The sequence below is a fragment of the Heliangelus exortis genome, chromosome 2 (genome assembly GCF_036169615.1).
Source record: "Heliangelus exortis chromosome 2, bHelExo1.hap1, whole genome shotgun sequence".
NCBI lineage: Eukaryota > Metazoa > Chordata > Aves > Apodiformes > Trochilidae > Heliangelus > Heliangelus exortis.
The window spans coordinates 465345-482510 of NC_092423.1; the positions used below are offsets into that span (position 1 = coordinate 465345).

The 17166-nt window shown below is 71.8% G+C and overlaps 1 protein-coding gene across 1 annotated transcript in view; it reads right to left on the reverse strand.

Moving 5' to 3' along the window:
• The window catches only part of LOC139793745 (SCO-spondin-like), a 29766-nt gene that overhangs the window by 2392 nt on the left and 10208 nt on the right, over positions 1 to 17166 (reverse strand). The window contains 35 exon segments of the mRNA XM_071738687.1: positions 159 to 311; positions 434 to 680; positions 981 to 1115; positions 1491 to 1658; positions 2104 to 2245; positions 2247 to 2395; positions 2620 to 2802; positions 2961 to 3065; positions 3164 to 3387; positions 3645 to 3817; positions 4199 to 4587; positions 4756 to 5001; positions 5562 to 5653; positions 5735 to 5863; positions 5971 to 6103; positions 6400 to 6516; positions 6637 to 6816; positions 6979 to 7147; positions 8069 to 8151; positions 8249 to 8297; positions 8386 to 8536; positions 9188 to 9338; positions 9847 to 10110; positions 10510 to 10650; positions 10972 to 11124; positions 11845 to 12252; positions 12874 to 13107; positions 13539 to 13712; positions 13806 to 13928; positions 14104 to 14411; positions 14732 to 14825; positions 15131 to 15280; positions 15804 to 15913; positions 16443 to 16570; positions 16667 to 16869. Coding sequence (XP_071594788.1) covers positions 159 to 311; positions 434 to 680; positions 981 to 1115; positions 1491 to 1658; positions 2104 to 2245; positions 2247 to 2395; positions 2620 to 2802; positions 2961 to 3065; positions 3164 to 3387; positions 3645 to 3817; positions 4199 to 4587; positions 4756 to 5001; positions 5562 to 5653; positions 5735 to 5863; positions 5971 to 6103; positions 6400 to 6516; positions 6637 to 6816; positions 6979 to 7147; positions 8069 to 8151; positions 8249 to 8297; positions 8386 to 8536; positions 9188 to 9338; positions 9847 to 10110; positions 10510 to 10650; positions 10972 to 11124; positions 11845 to 12252; positions 12874 to 13107; positions 13539 to 13712; positions 13806 to 13928; positions 14104 to 14411; positions 14732 to 14825; positions 15131 to 15280; positions 15804 to 15913; positions 16443 to 16570; positions 16667 to 16869 — 6058 coding nt within the window.

The following is a 17166-nucleotide window of genomic DNA, read 5'->3' on the forward strand; positions in this document are numbered from 1 at the left end:
ACCCCCCCTAACTCCCCCATAACCACCCCCAGCTCTCCCTCCATCCCCAAGCCCTCCCGACACCCCCTGTCCCCCCAACCACCCCCGTTTCCCAAGCCCCTTATGCCCCACAACTCCCGGAGCCCCCCCGAGCCCCCCCCCAGCCCCCCCGCACTGACCACCGTCGGCAACCCCCCTCGGGCCAGCTCTCGCCCAGTCGCCACTCGCCGCCGGGGCGGGGGCAGAGGGGGGGGCAGGGCCCCCCCGTGCAGTTCCTGCTCTGCTCCTGCACCCCCCCGCATGTGCCGTTCCCCGGCTCCAGGGTGGGGGTCCTGGGGGACGGGGGGCAATAGGGGATCACTCACTGTATGGGGCAGGGGGAGGTGGGAGCGCACCCGCAACTCCCCCCCTCCCCGCAATCCCCCCCATGCCATGTACCCCCCCGCGGTGTCACCTGAAGCGCTGCTGCCGCCCCCCCCCGCAGGTGACACTGCAGGGCCCCCAGCGGCTCCAGAGGCTCCAGGCGCAGGGCGGGGGTCCGGGGGGGCAGCTGGAGGGGTCGCAGCTCAGGACCCCCCCCCGGCAGGTGCAGCTCTGGCAGCCGCGGGGGTGTCGGCTGCCGGGGGCCCAGCTCTGACCCCTCCGGTCCCAGCACTCGCAGTGAAGGGGGGGCACGCAGCCCCCGTCCTGCTCCAGGGTGCCTGCGGGGAGGGGGGGGCTGGGGGCAGGCGGGGGGCAACGACCCCCTCCACACCCCCCCCCTCGCTGTCCCCTGCAGACCCCAGGGACAATCGGGGTGGGGGGGACACCCGAAATCTGCTCCCCCCAACTCTCTCCCCCCAGCTCTGCCCCCTCAGCTCTGCCTCCCCAAAACTCTGTCATGTGCCCTCCCCAGATCTTCGTGGGGGTCCCTCAACTCTGATCCCCCAACCCTGCTCACCCCAAACTCTACCCCCCCTCTCCCAGCCCCTCCACACCCAGGGGCGTCCCGGGGGTCTCACCGGGGGGGCAGCGGCAGCCGGGCTGGCAGGGCTGCCCCCCCCCGCAGCCCACCCCCTCCTGCAGGTCTCGGCAGTGTCGGGGGCAGCGATTGGCGCAGGGCTCCAGCGTCATCCCGGGGGGGCACGGACCCCCCTCTGCGGATCCCCCGTCAGCACCACCCACACCCCACAGACCCCCCCCGTGCTCACACAGCCCCCCAGAACCCCCGTGTGTGTCCCCCGCGCCCCCCAATCTCCCCATCACCCCCCGCGGCCTACCTATGACCCCCCAAACCCCCACCAACCCTGTGCCCACCCAAGCCCCCCTCCCCCCCCCCGGTGCCTCGGAACCCCCGAAGCCACCCCAGGACCCCCCTCGGCCCCCCCGGGACACCGCACCCCCCACTACCTCTGAGCCCCCCCATGACCCCCCCACACCTTCCCCAGCCTCCGTGCCCCCCCGTACCACACGCTGCGCCCCCCAAGCCTCCCCCCCGGTGCCCCTTCTGCACCCCCCAAGTCCCCCCATACCGCAGGGCTGGGGGCTGCAGAGCCGCAGGTGCTGCCGATCCCCGGGGCAGGGTCGCCCCCCGTTTTTTGGAGGGGGTCGGGTGCAGGAGCGGCTGCGCAGGGAGCGGCCCCCCCCGCAGCTGCGATCGCAGCCGGACCAGGGGCCCCAGGGCGACCACCCCCCATCCACTGCGGGAGGGGGGGTCGGGTCAGAGCCCCCCGCAATCCACAACCCCCGGACCTTCCCGCTACCAGCAGACGCCCCCCCCCCGAACCCCCTGAGACCCTCTCACTCCCCAGTCCCCCAAACAGTCCCCCCAGCTCTCCCTCCTCGACCCCCAGACTCAAGATTTTCAGCTTCTCACCCCGAGCTCCCCAACCAGCTCCCCAAGCCCTCACAGCCCCCAACCACCTACCCAGCTCCCCCACCCCCCCCCTGGCCTCCCCAGCCCCAGTCCCCCCAACCAACCCCCAAACCCCCCTTTGCCCTCCCCACCCCAATTCCCCAGCCCCCCCAATCCCCCTTTTGTCCCCCCAACCCCAAGCTCCCCAGCTCCCCAACCCCCCCTTCGCGTCCCCAGACGCCCTTTGCCCTCCCCCCAGCCCCCCCCAGCCCCCCTCGCCCCCCACCCACCTTTGCAGGCTGTCACCCCACACTCGCGGCTCTCGACGTTGCCGCTGAGGACCTGGGGGCACCAGAGCCCCCCCGGGCCGGGGGGGGTGTACGCCCGCAGCCGGATCTGGGACCCGCCCCCGCAGCTGCGGGAACAGCCCCCCCCAGGGCCCCCAGGGGCTCCAGCGGCAATCCCGGCCCGGGCAGCCCCCGGGGGGACAAGGGGGGGCTATGGGGGGTGGGCATGGGGCTGGCATCACTTCACCCTGGAGAACCCCCCCGTAACACCGCCCATAGCCCCCCCCCATCCCATCTGGGCAGGGAAGCAGAGAGACTCCCAGAGACCCCCCCTAGCTCCCCCCCAGACCCCCCGAAAGCCCCCAGACCCCTCCCAGATCCCCCGTAGATCTCCGCGGGCCCCCTCCCCAGCCCCACCCAGGAAGAGGAACAGGCTGCAGACCCCATAGCCCCCTCAGACCCCCCACCAGGCCCCTCATACCCCTTCCATAGCCCCCCCAGCCCCCCCCCCAGCCCCACCTTGGCAGTGGGGCAGGTTGCATGCCCGCTGCTGGACGCTGTCCCCCCCGCAGCCCCTCGCCCCCCAGCAGGTCCGGTTGCGGCTCTTGGTGGCGGGGGTCGTGGGGAGGGTGCAGGTGCCCGAGCAGGGGGTCCAGGGCCCCCAAGGACCCCACGAACCCCCCCCCGCTGCTTCCTCAGAGCCTGCCCGGGCAGGGAAGGACCATCAGACACCCCCTCCGCAGACCCCGCTGGCTGGGGGTGCTGACCCCCCCCATTCCGTACTCCTATGATTGCGGGTCCTGAGGGGCCTCTTTCCCCTGCCCAAAGACCCCAGAGCCTCCCCGGTTGGGGGTGCTGACCTCCTCCCCATCCTGTAACCCCGCAGTTGGGGGTCCCGAGGGGTTGCCCCCCCCCGCCCTCACCTGGGGTTGTGGGGCTGGGCTCCGCCGTGGGGGGGGTCACCTCTGCGGAGGGGGGGGGGAAGGAGAACGTGTGAGCCCCCCCAGCGCGGTGGGGCAGAGGGGAGGGGATGGGGAGGGGTCTGTGCCCCCTCAGGACCCACCAGGGCAGGGGGGGCTGCTGCAGTACTTGCTGTCCGTGGGGGTCCCGGAGCAGTCGCTGCCCCCCTGGGTGTGGGGGGGGTGGGTGCAGCTCCTGCGGCGCGTGGCCACCCCCAGCCCCCCGCAGGGGGGGTCACAGGGGCTCCAGGGACCCCAAGGACCCCATCCACCCCCCCGCGGGCACAGCCAAGGCTCCCGGCAGCGCAGGCGGCCGTGGCGGCACGTGCTGGGGGGGGGGGGGGGTCGGGGGGCGTCAGGGGGGTCGGGGAGCAGTGGACTCCTTGAGGGAGGGGGGGGCGTGAGACTGGGGGGAGGCGGTTTCGAGTGGGGGGTCCCGGGAGGGGTCCCGTGGGGGAGTTGTGGGGCGGGCGGTTGTGGGGGCGTCCCGAGCGGGAGGCTTTGGGGCGGTGAGTTGGGGTCCCGAGAGGGGCTATGGGGCGGGGGGGCTGTGCGGGGGTCCCGGGGGGAGGTCGCGCCCCTCACCAGTTCCCGCAGGCGCCGCTGATGGTGCCGCCCGGGGGCAGCTCCTGACCGGGGGCGAGGGGGGTCCCGGGGGTGGCTGGGGTCCCGGGGGTGGTGGTGGGGGGTCCCGGGGAGAGCTCTGAGCCGTTCCGCAGCTCCCGCAGCTCCCCGGCCGTCAGGACACACGGACACTCCTGCCGCGGGGGGGGTGTCATCCCACCGGGGGGGGCACCCACCGCCCCAGGGACCCCCGCCCACTGGGGGGGCACGCCCCCCCTCCCCCAGCAGCAGCCACCATCCCAAGGACCTCCCCCGCCCCACGGATCCCCCAGGAGACGTGGGGACCCGCCCCCTCCCCCCCCCCATGGACACCCCCCCAGGAACTCCCCCGAGACCACTCCGGGAGCACCCAATATCCCGGGAAGGAAGGGGGGGCACCCACCACCCCCCGACTCCTCCCCACTCTGTGCCTCCCTGCAAGCCCCCAGCACCACCCCTCGCGATCTCCCCACCCATAGCAGCACGCCGGGGGGGGAGGGGTCGCGGGGGGGGAAGTATTGTGGTGGGGGTCTCACCTCCCAGCAGTGCCCGCGGTGCAGCAGGGTGCCGGGGGGGCAGTGGCAGCCCTCCCCGCAGCCCCCCCCGGCGCAGCCCACCCTCCCGGAGCGGTGGGCGCAGCTGAAGGGGCAGCTCCCCCCCCCCGGACACTCGCGGAACTGACGCCCCCCGGGACAGCCCGTGCCTGGGGCGAGGGGAGAGGGGTAGGGGGCTGAGGGGTGGAGCAGGGATATGGGGAGGGGATATGGGGTGTGGGGCTGGGATATGGGGATGGGGTGTGGGGTGTGGGGAAGGACTATGGGGCTGGGATATGGGGCTGGAGTGTTGGGCAAAGCGGGAGGGGTGGGTAATGGGGCAGGGATGGGCTGTGGGGTGTGGGGCTGGGTTATGGGGCAGGGATATGGAGCTGGGCTGAGGAGAAGGGGTATGGGACAGCGACATGGGGCTGGGCTATGGGGTAGAGGTGTGGTGCAGGGCTGTAAAGCAAGGATGTGGGGCAGGGCAGTGGGACCACTCTGTGGGTTCAGGTGTGGGTTCATGTGTGGGTCAGGTGTGGGTCAGGTGTGGGTCGGGCTATGGGTCAGGTGTGGGTCGGGCTCACCCCTGCAGACGCGGGTCCCGCAGCGCTGGCTCTGCAGCCCGGGCCCGGGGCAGGGGGGGTCTCGGCACCGCCGCCCCCGCAGCCGCTCGCCCCCCCCGCACGTGACGCTGCAGGGACCCCACGAGGACCACGGACCCCACCGCGACCCCGCCACCCACCGCGAGCCCGTGACCCACGGGGACGTCGTGACCCACGGAGACTTGGTGGCCAACGGCGACTCTGTGACCCACAGCGAGCCCGTGACCCACGGGCACCCTGCACCCCACAGCACCCCCGCACCCCACAGCACCCCCGCGCCCCACAGCACCCCCGCGCCCCACGGATCCACTACAATCAGTGGGGCCGCAGGATCTGGGGTGGGGGTCCCGGTGCCGGGATGGGCTCAGACCCCTTGGGGGGGGAGGGATGGGTTGGGGGTGCTCTGCGCCCCACAGCATCTCCCCGAGACCCTCCCCACGCCGGGAGCAGTGAGTGGGAGTCTGGGGGTACCAGGACGGGAAGGGGGGGCTTGGGGAGGGGGTGTCCGAGGGCATCCCGGGGTCCCGAGGGATTTCAGGGTTGTCCGGGAGGGTCCTAAGGGTTCTGGAGGTGTCCAAAGGGGGTTGGGGGTGCCCAGGGGTGTTCGGGGTTGCCCGGGGGGTTCCGAAGGGGTCCAAGAGGTTCCGAAGAGGTCTGGGGGTGCCCGAGGGGATCCGAGTGGGTTCAGGGCTGCTTGGGGGATTCCGAGGAGGTATGGGGGTGCTTGGGAGGGGGTCTGGAGGGGCGCCCGGGGGTCTCACCGGTGGGGCAGGGCTGGTGGCACCCCCGCACCTCTCGGGGGTCCCCAGCACAGGGGGCTCCGCCGGGGGCGGGCGCAGGGTTTGTGGGTGACCTGGGGAGGTGACACAGCCACCTCAGTGGGGCAGGGCTGGCCCCATAGCTATGTGGCAGAGCCCCCTCCCTAGCCCCACACCTGAACCTCTCCTGTGTCCCCGCGGAGCCGCAGCGGTCGCAGTGGGTCCAGGGGGACCACGGGGACCACCCGCAGGACGGGGGGGGGCACGACACCGGCTGGCATGTCACTGTCCCCCCCTGGCAGACACTGGGGAGGGGGGGGGGGGGTGAGCCGGGGGGCTCAGGATGCACCCACCCCCACCCCCCCAATCGCCTTCCCCAGGCCGGGGGTCGCTGGGTGGGTGGGGGTCTCACCAGTGGTGGCACCCGCGCTGGAAGCTCTGCCCGGGTCCCCAAGGTGCCCCCCCCCCGGGGTGGTGGCACTGGCACGCGCTGGCGGGGACACAGGAGCCACCCTGCAGGAACAGACCCGGGGGGCACCGGCAGCCTGCGAGGCAGGGGGACAGAGCTGAGACCCCCTCCAAGCCCCCCAGCACCCCCCATAAGCCCCCGGCCACCAGGACCCCCCGCAGACCCCTACCCCTCAGTGTCTCCCCAGACCCTTATGCCCCCCCCCTCCCCGTGTCCCCCACCCGTGTCCCCCAAACCCCTCACACTCCCCCGTGCTGCCCCCATTTGTGCCCCCCCAACCCCCGCTCCCCCCACGCCCCCCCTCAGTCCTTACCCCCGTGTCCCTCCAGCCCCTCAAGCCCCCCGCCCGTGTCCCCCCGTGCCCCCCCTCACCCCGCAGGCAGGGGGATGGGCAGGAGCTGTTGCCGCTCAGGTCCCCGCAGGTCTGGGGGCAGGGGGGCACCCGCCCCCCCTCGCAGTCCCGCACCAGCACCATCGGGGGGTCACAGGCTGGGGGGGAGGGGAGAGGGGGGAGCTGAGGGCCAAGGGGGAGTCCCTCAGCCCCCCCTGCGCCCCCTCAGACCACCCACAAATCCCCCCGGTTCTATCCTTCCCTCCTCCCCCCCGTACCTGGGGGGTCCCCGCAGGGTTGGAGGTTGCAGGGTTGGGTCTGGAGCTCCCCCCCGGGGCAGGGCTCACCCCCGTTTTTTGGGGGGGGGTCGGTGCATCTCCGCTCCCGGCTCCTCACGCCCCCCCCGCACTCGGTGTCGCAGGGGGACCAGGACCCCCAGGACCCCCACCTGCCAGGCACTGGGGGGGAGGGCGGGGGCATCGGGGGGGGGGGGTCAGCACACCGGGACCCCCCCCGCCTCCAACCCCTCCGGGGGTCCCAGCACAGGGGATTCCCATGGGGGTCTCAGCCCGGGGGGGTTCCCTGTGATGGGGGTCCCAGCCCGGGGGTCCCGGCAGTACCTGGACATGCCTGGAGGAAGCAGGGACGGGTGTCGATGGGGGGGTGGGCACAGTCCCCCCCGGTCAGAGCCCCCCGGCCCGGCCCCCGCCGGCGCAGGGTGACCCCCACCCCGCAGGAACGGCTGCAGGGACCCCAGGACCCCCAGGGAGGGGGGGGGGACGCAGGCGTCTGGAGGGAGGAAGGGGGAGGGTCAGGGACCCACACTCGGAACCTCCGACCTTGCCCCCCTCCCCCCCCAGTGATCTCAGCCTTGAGACCCCTACCCCTGGTGCCTTCGCCCCTGGTGCCCCCCTCCCAGTGCCCCCCCCTCCCAGTGCCCACCCACCTCCACCAAGCTTGGTGTGTCCCTCCCGGAGATGTCGACCCCCGGTGCCCCCCCCCCCGGTGCCCTCGGCTCCCCCCTCACCAGTGACCCCCCCTCTCCGAGCCGTTTCGTTTTGTGCCGTGACCGGGGGAGACGCGGGGGGGGCTGGGGCGGTGGGGGTCCCCCCGGGGGGGCCGGTCCCGGTGGGCAGGGAAGCAGGGGGGGTAGGAGTGTCGGGGGGGCCCCCCAGGACCCCCTTCGGGCTCAAGGCTGCAGCTCGAGGTGGGAGCTCGGATGCCGTGGGGGGCTGGGGGGGCGGCTCGGCCCCCGGGTGCCCTGGGTGGGGGGAGGCAGAACACGCTGGGGGGAGGTGTCCCCAAAGGGTCCTGCCCCCCCATCTCAGACCACTCCCATAGCCCAGGACCACCCCCCAGATAAGACCCCCCCATCCCAGAGCTCCCTCAGCCCAGAGACCTCAAGTCCAGGAACCCCCCCAAGCCAAACCACCCCCAGCCCAGACCCCCCCCAAATCCCAGTCCCTCCCCATCCCCGACCCCCCCAGACCCCTACCACAGTCCCCCTGTATCATCGCCCCCCTGCCCCCCGGTTGCCCCCCCCGGGTGGGTACCGTGGGGGGTGGTCTTGGCGCCTTCAGGGAGCAGCCGCGCCCCCTCCCCGGGGGGGATCACCTGCACGAGGACACCTCCACGTCACTCCTCCTCCCCCCGTGTCTGTGTGTCCCCCCGTGACTCTCCCCACTCTCGCTCCCCCCTCCCCGTGCTCACCGTGGGGGTGCTCGGCAGGGGGAAGGTGGGGAGGGGGCTTCGGGGAAGCTGCGAGGTCTCTGTGGCCGCTGTCACGTTGTCACCTGCGGGGGAGGGGGGGCAGCAGCCGGTGCTGGGACCACCCCCCCCATGGCATGCGGGAGACACGGGACCCCCCCCAGTCCGAGCCCCCCGACTCACCGGCACAGAAGCAGCAGGAATCCCCCCGGCCCCCCACCAGCTCCTGGCCCTGCGGGGGGGGGAGCCAGCGCTGTCACCTCCACTGTCACCGGGGGTGTCCCCACCCCCTCCCCGTGTGACCCCCCCCATCCCCTCACCTGGGGGCAGCGCAGGGGGCAGTAGGGCTGGCAGCGGACCCCCAGGCTGGGCAGGCACTGGCAGACCCGGCAGGGACCCCCCCGCCACCTCTCCCCCGGCACCCGACGGACCCCCCGATGGTGGCAGAACCGGCACGGGGGAGTGCGGCACCTGCGGAAAGGGATGAGGAGATCCCCGCAAAAACACCCCCCCCAAATACCGGGCACCCCCCCCTACGAGACCCCCCCCAACCCGAGGAGTCTCCCTGAGACCCCCCTTCGACTCCCCCCAAACCCAGGAGACCCCCCGAGAGCCCCCGAGACCACTCCCCCCCCCAACCTTCAAGAGAGCCCCGGAGAACCCCCCGGCCCAAGGAGACCCCCCGGAGACCACTGGAGCCCCCCAAGCCAAGGAGACCCCCCCCAAGACCCAAAAAGACCTCAGAAGACCCCCGAGACCCCAACCCAATGAGACTCCCTGAGAGGTCCATAGCCCCCCCCAACCCAAGGAGACCGCTGAGATCCCTAGAGACCCCCTGAATCCCCACCAACCCCAGAAGACCCCCAAAGGCCCCCCCAACCCCGGAACGCCCCTTGGACCTCCCACTTGAGCTTCCCTCCCCTCCACAACCCCTGAGAACCCCAGAGACCCCCCAACCCAAAGCTAGGAGACCCCTGGAGACCCCCGACACCCCCCACTCCAACACAAAAAGACCCCCAGAGCACCCCCCAACCCAAGGAGACCCCCTGAGGCCCCACCCCCTCAGCTCACGGAGACCCCCGGAGGCCAGAGGAGGCCCCCCCGGCCCCCCTCGCCCCCCACCTCCTGGCCTTGCGGTAAATGCCCCTGCAGGGTCGCCCCCCTCCGCGGCGGGGGGGGTTGGTGGGGCTGCGGAAGGACCACTGCACACTGGGGGTCCCGCAGGGGCCCGGGCACTCCCCCCACCGCGACCACCCCGACCACCCGCAGTGCACTGGGGAGGGGGCGGCATCATCAGCCCGGGGGGGCGGGGGGAGCTCTGCAAATCCCCCCCCCCCTCGGGGTCACAGGGAGACCCCCAGGCCCCCAACCCCCCCGCCTCTCACTGGGGGGGTCCCTGACTGTGGGGTGTCCCAGCCCATGGGGGGGGGGGTCTCAGTCCAGGGGGGGAGCCCAGCCAGTGGGGGGGGGGGTGTCACAGGAGGGGGTCCCAGGTCTGAGTGGGGGTCCCAGCCGGTGAGAGGGGAGACCTGTGAGAGGGGGGGGTGCCGTGATGGGGGTCCCAGCCCTAATAGGGGTCTGAGCTGGGGGGGGGGAGGGAGAGAGGCTTGTGATGGTGGGGGTCCTGTGATGGGGGTCCCAGCCCTTACTGGGGTCATAGGGGGGATCCGAGCCCATGGGGGGGTTCCTAGCCGGTGAGGGGGGGATCCTGTGATTGGGAGTCCCAGCCCCGGGGGTGTCCTGTGGTTGGGGTCCTCCCCGGTGGGGGGGTGGGCACCCACCGTTGCAGGCGGGGAGGGGGCGGCAGTATCGCAGTTGTCCCTCCAGGCAGGTGCAGAGGTGACAGTCGAGGGTCACGGGTGTCCCCGGGGGGTGCCACAGCCCCCCCGCCCGGCACGGGCACTCCCCGGGGGGCACACAGAGGACAGCGGCACTGCCACCCCCCCTGTCACCCCCTGTGTCACCCGCCGTGGCACCCCCCGTGTCACCCTCCGTGTCACCAAGCCCCGGACCCGCCAGCACCAGCCCGTCCGGGCACCAGCACCCTGTAGGGGTGGGGGGGTTGAAATGGGGAGGGTGGGCTGCAAAGGCCCTCAGCTATCCCGGGGGTCCCCACAGCTCCCCATGTCCCTCACAGCCCCACCCGTGTCAGCCTCCCCCCGTTCCCTCATAACCCCCCTCAGAGCCCCCGCCGTGTCCCCCCACTCCCCATGTACGCCCTGACCTCCCCCCTCGCTCACTCTGCCATTTCTCCCCTTCACCCCCCCCATGTCTCCCCACGCCCACCCTGGGGTCTCCCCTCGCTTCCCCCCTCCCCCGGGGTTGTCGTATTCCCCCCCCCCCATTTCCGTCCCCGCCAACCTCAGGGTCCCCATAGCCCCCCCACCCCTGGGGTCCCACCCTGGGGTCTCCCCCCACCCCCCCTCCGTCTGTCCCCCCCTGACCGGGACTGCATTTGAGGGGGGGGCTGCAGTCGGTGCCCGCAGCCAGGTCTGCGCAGGAGGCGGGGCAGGGGGCGCAGGGCCGGGGGCGCAGCCCCCCCGGGCAGGACGAGGCGTTGGGGCAGCCCCCCGGAGGGCAGGGGGCTGAGGGGGAGCGACCTCAGACCCCCGCCCCACGGAGAGACCCCAGAACCCTCCACAGTCCCCTCCCACCCCCCGCATAGACCACCCCCTGATCCTCCCCCCCCCACGGAGACCCCCACCCCACAGACCCCACCGAGCCCCACAAAGCCCACCCCATAAACCACCCCCCCGAGTTCCCCCCCCCATGGAGACCCCCACCCCACAGACCCCTCCCATCCCCCCCACAGACCACCCCCCAACCCCCCTCCCCACAGAACCCCCCACCCCACAGACACCCCCCCACACAAGCCCCCTCCCCCATGGACCCCCCCCAGCACCCACCCGTCTGCAGGGTTGCGGGGCCCAGGCCGGGGGGGTGGGCGCAGGGCCGGCCCCCATTCTGGGGGGGTCTGCAGCCCCTCTGCCGCAGCCGCAGCCCCCCGCACCCCCCCGTGCAGTTGGACCACGGACTCCACTCGCTCCAGGATCCATCCACTGGGGGGGCACAGAGGTAAGGGGGGGGGGACACCCCCTGCCTGCACCATGGTGTGACCCCCCCACGGGCACCCCCACATCCCCCCGGGCGGCCCCCAGCCATAGGGACCCCCAAAACCCACCCCCCAGCAACAGGACCCCCTCCGGGTAGCCCACTGGGGTGAGAAGGGGGGGTATGGGGGTGCTAGAGGGTGTCGGGGTGCTATAGGCGTGTTTTGGGGTGCTACGGGAGGGTTTTGGGGTGCTTGAGGGAATATTATGGTCCTAGAAGGGGATACTGGGGTCCTGGAGGGGGATATTGGGGCGCTATAGGGGGCAGGGGTCATTGACCAAATATTGGGGTACTGTAGGGGGTGTCGGGGTGCTACAGGGGGGCATCAGGCTCCTAGAGAGGATATTGGGGTGCTAGGGGGCATTGGGGTCCTCGAGCCGATATTGGGGTGATACAGGGGGTATTGTGGCACTATAGAGGGGTTGGGAGTCCTAGGGGGGGTCCTGGGTGCTATGGGGGGTACTGAGGTGGTGTGGGGGCCTGGGGGGGGGTTGCTGTCGGGGAATATTGGGGTGTCTCTGGGTGGGAGGGATTACAAACTCCCTCGGGCACCCCTCAGCACTCCCGATCACCCCAACTCTGGGACCCCCCAAGCCCCTTGAGCCATAGGGACCCCCAACCCCCCCCAAGCCCCCCGCATCCCCCAGGACCCCCCAAGCCCCCCTCACCAGGACAGGCCACGCTGAAGCAGGGGCGGTGCTGGCGGTCTGGGCCCTGACACCCCCGCAGGACCCCCGGGACCCCCGCCCGCCGGCAGCCCCGGGCCCGCTGCTGGGTGCCGGGGCCGCAGGTGTGGGTGCAGTCCCCCCAGGACCCCCAGGGACCCCAGACCCCACAGCCCTGCTCGTCCCCCCCGGCCCCACAGTCCCGTTCGCCGTCGCAAACCTTTAATGTGGGACACACACACACATAGAGGCTCAGGGACCCCTCCGAGGGCACTAGGAGGTGGGGAGGGGTCCCCACCCGGTGTACGTCCCCCCAAACCTGCTGGAAGGTGACACACTCGCCCCCTCCGCAGGAGAATTCGGGGCAGGGACCCCCCGGCTGGGGGCTGGGGACGGTGGGGAGGCGGGGCTCTGCGGGGGGGGCAGAGAGGGGGGGTTATCCCTCCGTGACCCCCCAACACATCCCCACTCCTGTCCCCCTATATCCTTGTCCCCCCCTCCCGGTGACCCCCATATCCTCTCCTTCCCCTGGTGACCCCCATGTCCCCCCCCTCACTGCAGCCGCTGTTGCCCCCCCAAGGGGACACTCGGTGGTCCCATGGCAGCCCCTGGAGCTGTTGCTGCAGCCCCCCCCTCCTGGCAGGAGAAGCGACCAGGACGGGGCGGGGACAGCGGTGGGGCCTGGACAGGGGGGTCACTGGTACCCCCCAGGGCCACCCATTGCCCTGGGAACACCCTGGGAACACCCCCGAGAGTGTCCCCGGTGCCCCAATATCACCAGGGGGAGTCCAGAGCCCCCCACCACCCCAATGTCACCAGGGCCACCCCCAAAGAGTCCCCCGACTCACTAGTGCCACCAGGAGGGCCCCCAGGAGTGTCCCGTGACCCAAGTGCCACCAAGCGGCTGAGCCCACCACTACCCCGGTGTCATTGTGGGGAACCCCAAGAGTTCCCACCCCCCCGGCGTCCCCTAGGGACCCCCGATGGCGTCCCCCTGCCCCTGGGGAGGGGTCTTGTCCCCCCGGGTCTCACCGCAGAGTTGGGGGTCTTCATCGGAGCCGTCGTGGCAGTGGGTGACACCGTCACAGAGGTGGCCGAGGGGGACGCAGTGGTGGCCCCGGGTGCAGGGGAAGTGTCCGGGGGGACACCCGGGGGTGCAGCCCACCTCATCACTGCCATCGGGACAATCGGCCTGACCGTCACACAGCCACCCCCGGGCCACGCAGCCACCGTCACCGCAGGGCCACCCCCAGGGGCCACACGGGGCTGTGGACACGGGCACCGGGGTCACCGGGACCCCTGAGAGGGTCCCCACCGCCCTGGTGTCACCAGGACCCCAAAGAGTGTTCCCAGGCATGCTGGTGACACTGAGGGTCTCCTCAGTGTCCCCGGGTACTTCCCCCCCTGGCGACACCAGGAGACCCCCGAGAGTGTCCCCACCACGCTGGTGACACTGGGACCCCAAAGAGTGTCCCCACCACCCCATTGACACCAGGGGACCCCCGGCTACATTCCCTCGCCCCAGTGACACTAGGGGACCCCCGAGAGTGTCCTCACCACCTCAGTGTCACCGAGGGGACCCCTGGCCACATCCCACACCCCGGTGACACCTGGTGACACTCTCGGAGGTCCCCCCACCCCTCTGTCACCAATCAGATCACCGCTTGTCCCCATCGCCTCCCCCCCATTGTCCTCACCCGCCGAGGCGTTGGCCGCGCTGGGGACAGGGGCGGGTGGCAGTGCCACCGCGCAGCCCACCGGACCCTCGTCCCAGCTGTCGCGACAGTGCCGGACGCCATCGCAGACGGCAGCCTCGGTGATACAGGAGCCGTCGGGACAGGGCAGGTGGCCGGGGGGGCACAAACCCGGTTCTGGGGGGAAGGCACAGGGACACAGAGGTGGCAGCTCGGGGGCAGAAGGGATATGTCGCGATGCGGGGGTCTCCTGTCACTCCCCCCCCTCACCTGGGCACGACATCTCGTCGGAGCCGTCGGCGCAGTCGCGGTGACCGTCACAGCGGGAGGAGGGGGACAGGCAGGGACCCCCCGGGCACCGCCACCCCCCCCCCGGGCAGGGGGCGACACAGCCTGAGGGGCGGGGGTTGTAAGGGGACACCGGGAGTACCGGGACCCCCAGAGACCCCCCAGAGAGCACCGGGACCCCCCCGGGGGCACAGAGATCTCCCCGAGACCCCCCGCCATGGGTCACAGCCCCCCAGGGCCCCCCCCATGGGTCACAGTCCCCCCGCCGTGGGTCACTCACCCTCCCCCAGGCTCTCCCCACACTCTTCGCTCCCGTTGCAGCTCAGCCCGGGGGGGCGGCGGGGGTCGGGGCACGGGGTGGGGGGGGCAGTTGTGGGGCGGCAGTGGGGCAGGGTTGGGGGGCAGGCGGGGGGGCAGAGCTCGTCCGAACCGTCCCCACAGTCCTCCTCATTGTCACAGACCCAGGCCCGGGGCACGCAGCCCCCCCCAGAACCGCACCAGAACTCGTCGGGACCGCAGCCCCCGGGGACGGGCGAGCAGGGGGTGGAGGGGGGCGACTCACAGAGCCAGTGGCCAGAGGAGCACGTGCTGGGGGACAGGGGGGACGTGAGGGGAGGGGACATGGGGGAGGTATGAGAGGGACACGGGGGGGCAGGGGAATTAGGGGTGAAAAAGGGAGGGACAACAGGGGGGGGATACAGGGGGGACACAGGGTCACCAGAGCAGCTGATGGAGGGTGGTGGGTGGCCACTTGGCATGACGGGTGGCTACCTGAGTGCCATGCCAGGTGGCCATGCCAGCCCAGTGCCGTGCTGGGTGGCCACAAGCTGTGCCAGATGGCCACAAGCCACTCCAGGTAGCCCATCCCACGCCAGGTAGCCCATTGCCACTCCAGGTAGCCCACTCACCAGTTCTGGCAGCCCTGCTGCACGGTGGCACCGGCCGGGAAGGCGAAACCATCCCAGAAACAGGGACACAGCGAGGGGGGGACACAGCCCCCCGCTGCCAGGGGGATCAGACCCACAGCAGCCCCACAGCCGCCCCACGTTGGGCCCATGTTACCCCACACCAGTCCCATAGCAGCCCCATAACCACCCCATAACCTCCCCATAACCTCCCCACAGCTGCCCCACGTTGGGCCCATGTTACCCCACGCCAGCCCCATAGCAGTCCCATAACCACCCCATAACCTCCCCACAGCCACCCCACGTTGGGCCCACATTACCCTATGCCAGAACCACGTTGGATCCCATCGGCCCCCTCCAGCCCCCCAGGTGCCCCCCAGGCACCCCCCAGCCCCCTCTCACCATGCAGGACCCTCCCCGGGGGGCAGAAGCATCCCTCCAGGCAGCCCAGACCCTGGCACAGCTCGGGGGGCTCCCGGCCCAGGTCCCGGCAGGTTGGGGGGCAGGGGGGGCCACAGGGGTCGTACTGAAGCCCCCCCTCACACTGCAGGGCTGGGGGGACACAGAGACACCCCGGATGGGACCCTGCCCAGGGGCTCCTGGAGCTCCCAAGAACCTCCTGGAGCACTCCTGAACCCCGTTTGGACCCCCAGATCCCCCTGGACCCCTCTGGAGACCCCTGAAACCTCCTGGACACACTAAATCTGTCTGGACTGCTCTGGGACCTCTTGGAGCCCCCAGACCTCCCCCTGTCCAAACCACTGTGAACCCCTCTGGACCCCCCTAACCCCTCTGGACCCCCCCACCCCCCAAACCCCTCTAGACACCCCTGGGACCCTCTAGAACCCTCTGGATCCCGCTGAACCCCTCTGGACCCCCGTGGGACTGCCTGGACCCCCTCTGAACTCCCCCTCTAGACCCCCACAACACCCTCTGGACTCCCCTGGGGCCCCCTGGGGCTCCCCGAGCCCCCCCTTCAGATGACACCCCCCCTCCCCTCAAGCGGGAGCCAGCAGTGAGGGTGCCAGTGACCCCGCAGCTCCCCCAGCCCCCCGCAGCCCCCCGGGGGTCTCACGGCACAGGTCCTGGCTCCGCCAGCGCAGGGGCAGCCCCCGGCGGGTGCATTCGTGGCCATAGGCAGCGATGGCCGTGCAGAGGCACTCACAGTCCCCCCCCGTGTCACAGCTGGGACACGGACACGAGGGGGTCGGCAGGCGGACACCGGGACCCCTCCATAACACTGAGACCCCCCCTATACGGCATTGGGCCCCCCCATGGTATTGGGACCCCCCCCATGGCACCGGGACCCCCCCTGCTGACACCCAAACACCCCCCATAGCCCCTAGACCCCCCTCATGATACCACGACCTCTCCCCCCATATGGCAGAAAGACCCTCCCCATAACATTGTGACACCCCCCCCCCGAGGACCAGGACCGAATGGCACCGAACCCCCCCATAACACTGCGATCCCCCCACTCAGGACACCAAGGCCCCACTGACATTGGGACCCCCACCGGGCATCAGGACCGCCCCCCATTAACACTAGGACCCCCCCATGGCAGCAGTATCCCCCCCGCCCATGGCATTGGGACCCCCCCATTGACACCAGGAATCCCCAATGGCACTGGGACCACCCCCATGGACACCAGGACCCCCCCGAACACCCCCTGCCCAGGCCCCGTCCCCCCGTGCCCCCCCGTGCCCCCCCTCACCCGCAGGCATCCCACAGACACCACTGATGGAAGCGCTGCCAGGGCACCAGGGGGTGGCAGGGGGCGAACAGCTCCTCCCGCAGGATCCCGCAGCGCTGCCGGGCCCAGCCCGCCCTCTGGGGACTCTCCTGGGGGGGCGACACCACCCTCAGACCCCCGCCCCCTCCGCGGACCCCCCGTCCCCTCTCCCTGCCCCCACCCCCCCACCCCCCCCCGGTGCTTACGGCGCAGGGGTGGCGGGGGTCGGCGTCGGGCAGGGGGGGGCAGAGGGGGCTGAGGCGCCAGGAGTTGCCGAAGAGGTGGGGGGTGGGCTCCAGGACCCCCTCCCTGCTGGTGAAATCGTTCTCGGCGTCGCCGTCGAAGTTTCCGCAGAGCCCGGACACGCGGCCACGGTGCTGCGGCTCCAGGCGGAGGTACACGCGGGTGCCTGAGACCAGAGGCACCGGTACCGGGACCAGCACCGGGACCACCGGGACCAGCATTGGGACCAGCGGCACCGGTACCGGGACTGGCACCGGCACTGGGACCACCGGGACCGGCACCGGGACCAGAGGCACCGGCACTGGGACCAGTACCGGCACTGGAACCAGCACAGGCACTGGGACCAGTATGGGCACTGGGATCGGCACCGGCACTGGTACCAGGGTAGCCGGTAGCACAAGTATGGCCACTGGGACCACCATAGTGATTGGAACCAGTATGGTCATCAGCACCAGTATGGCAT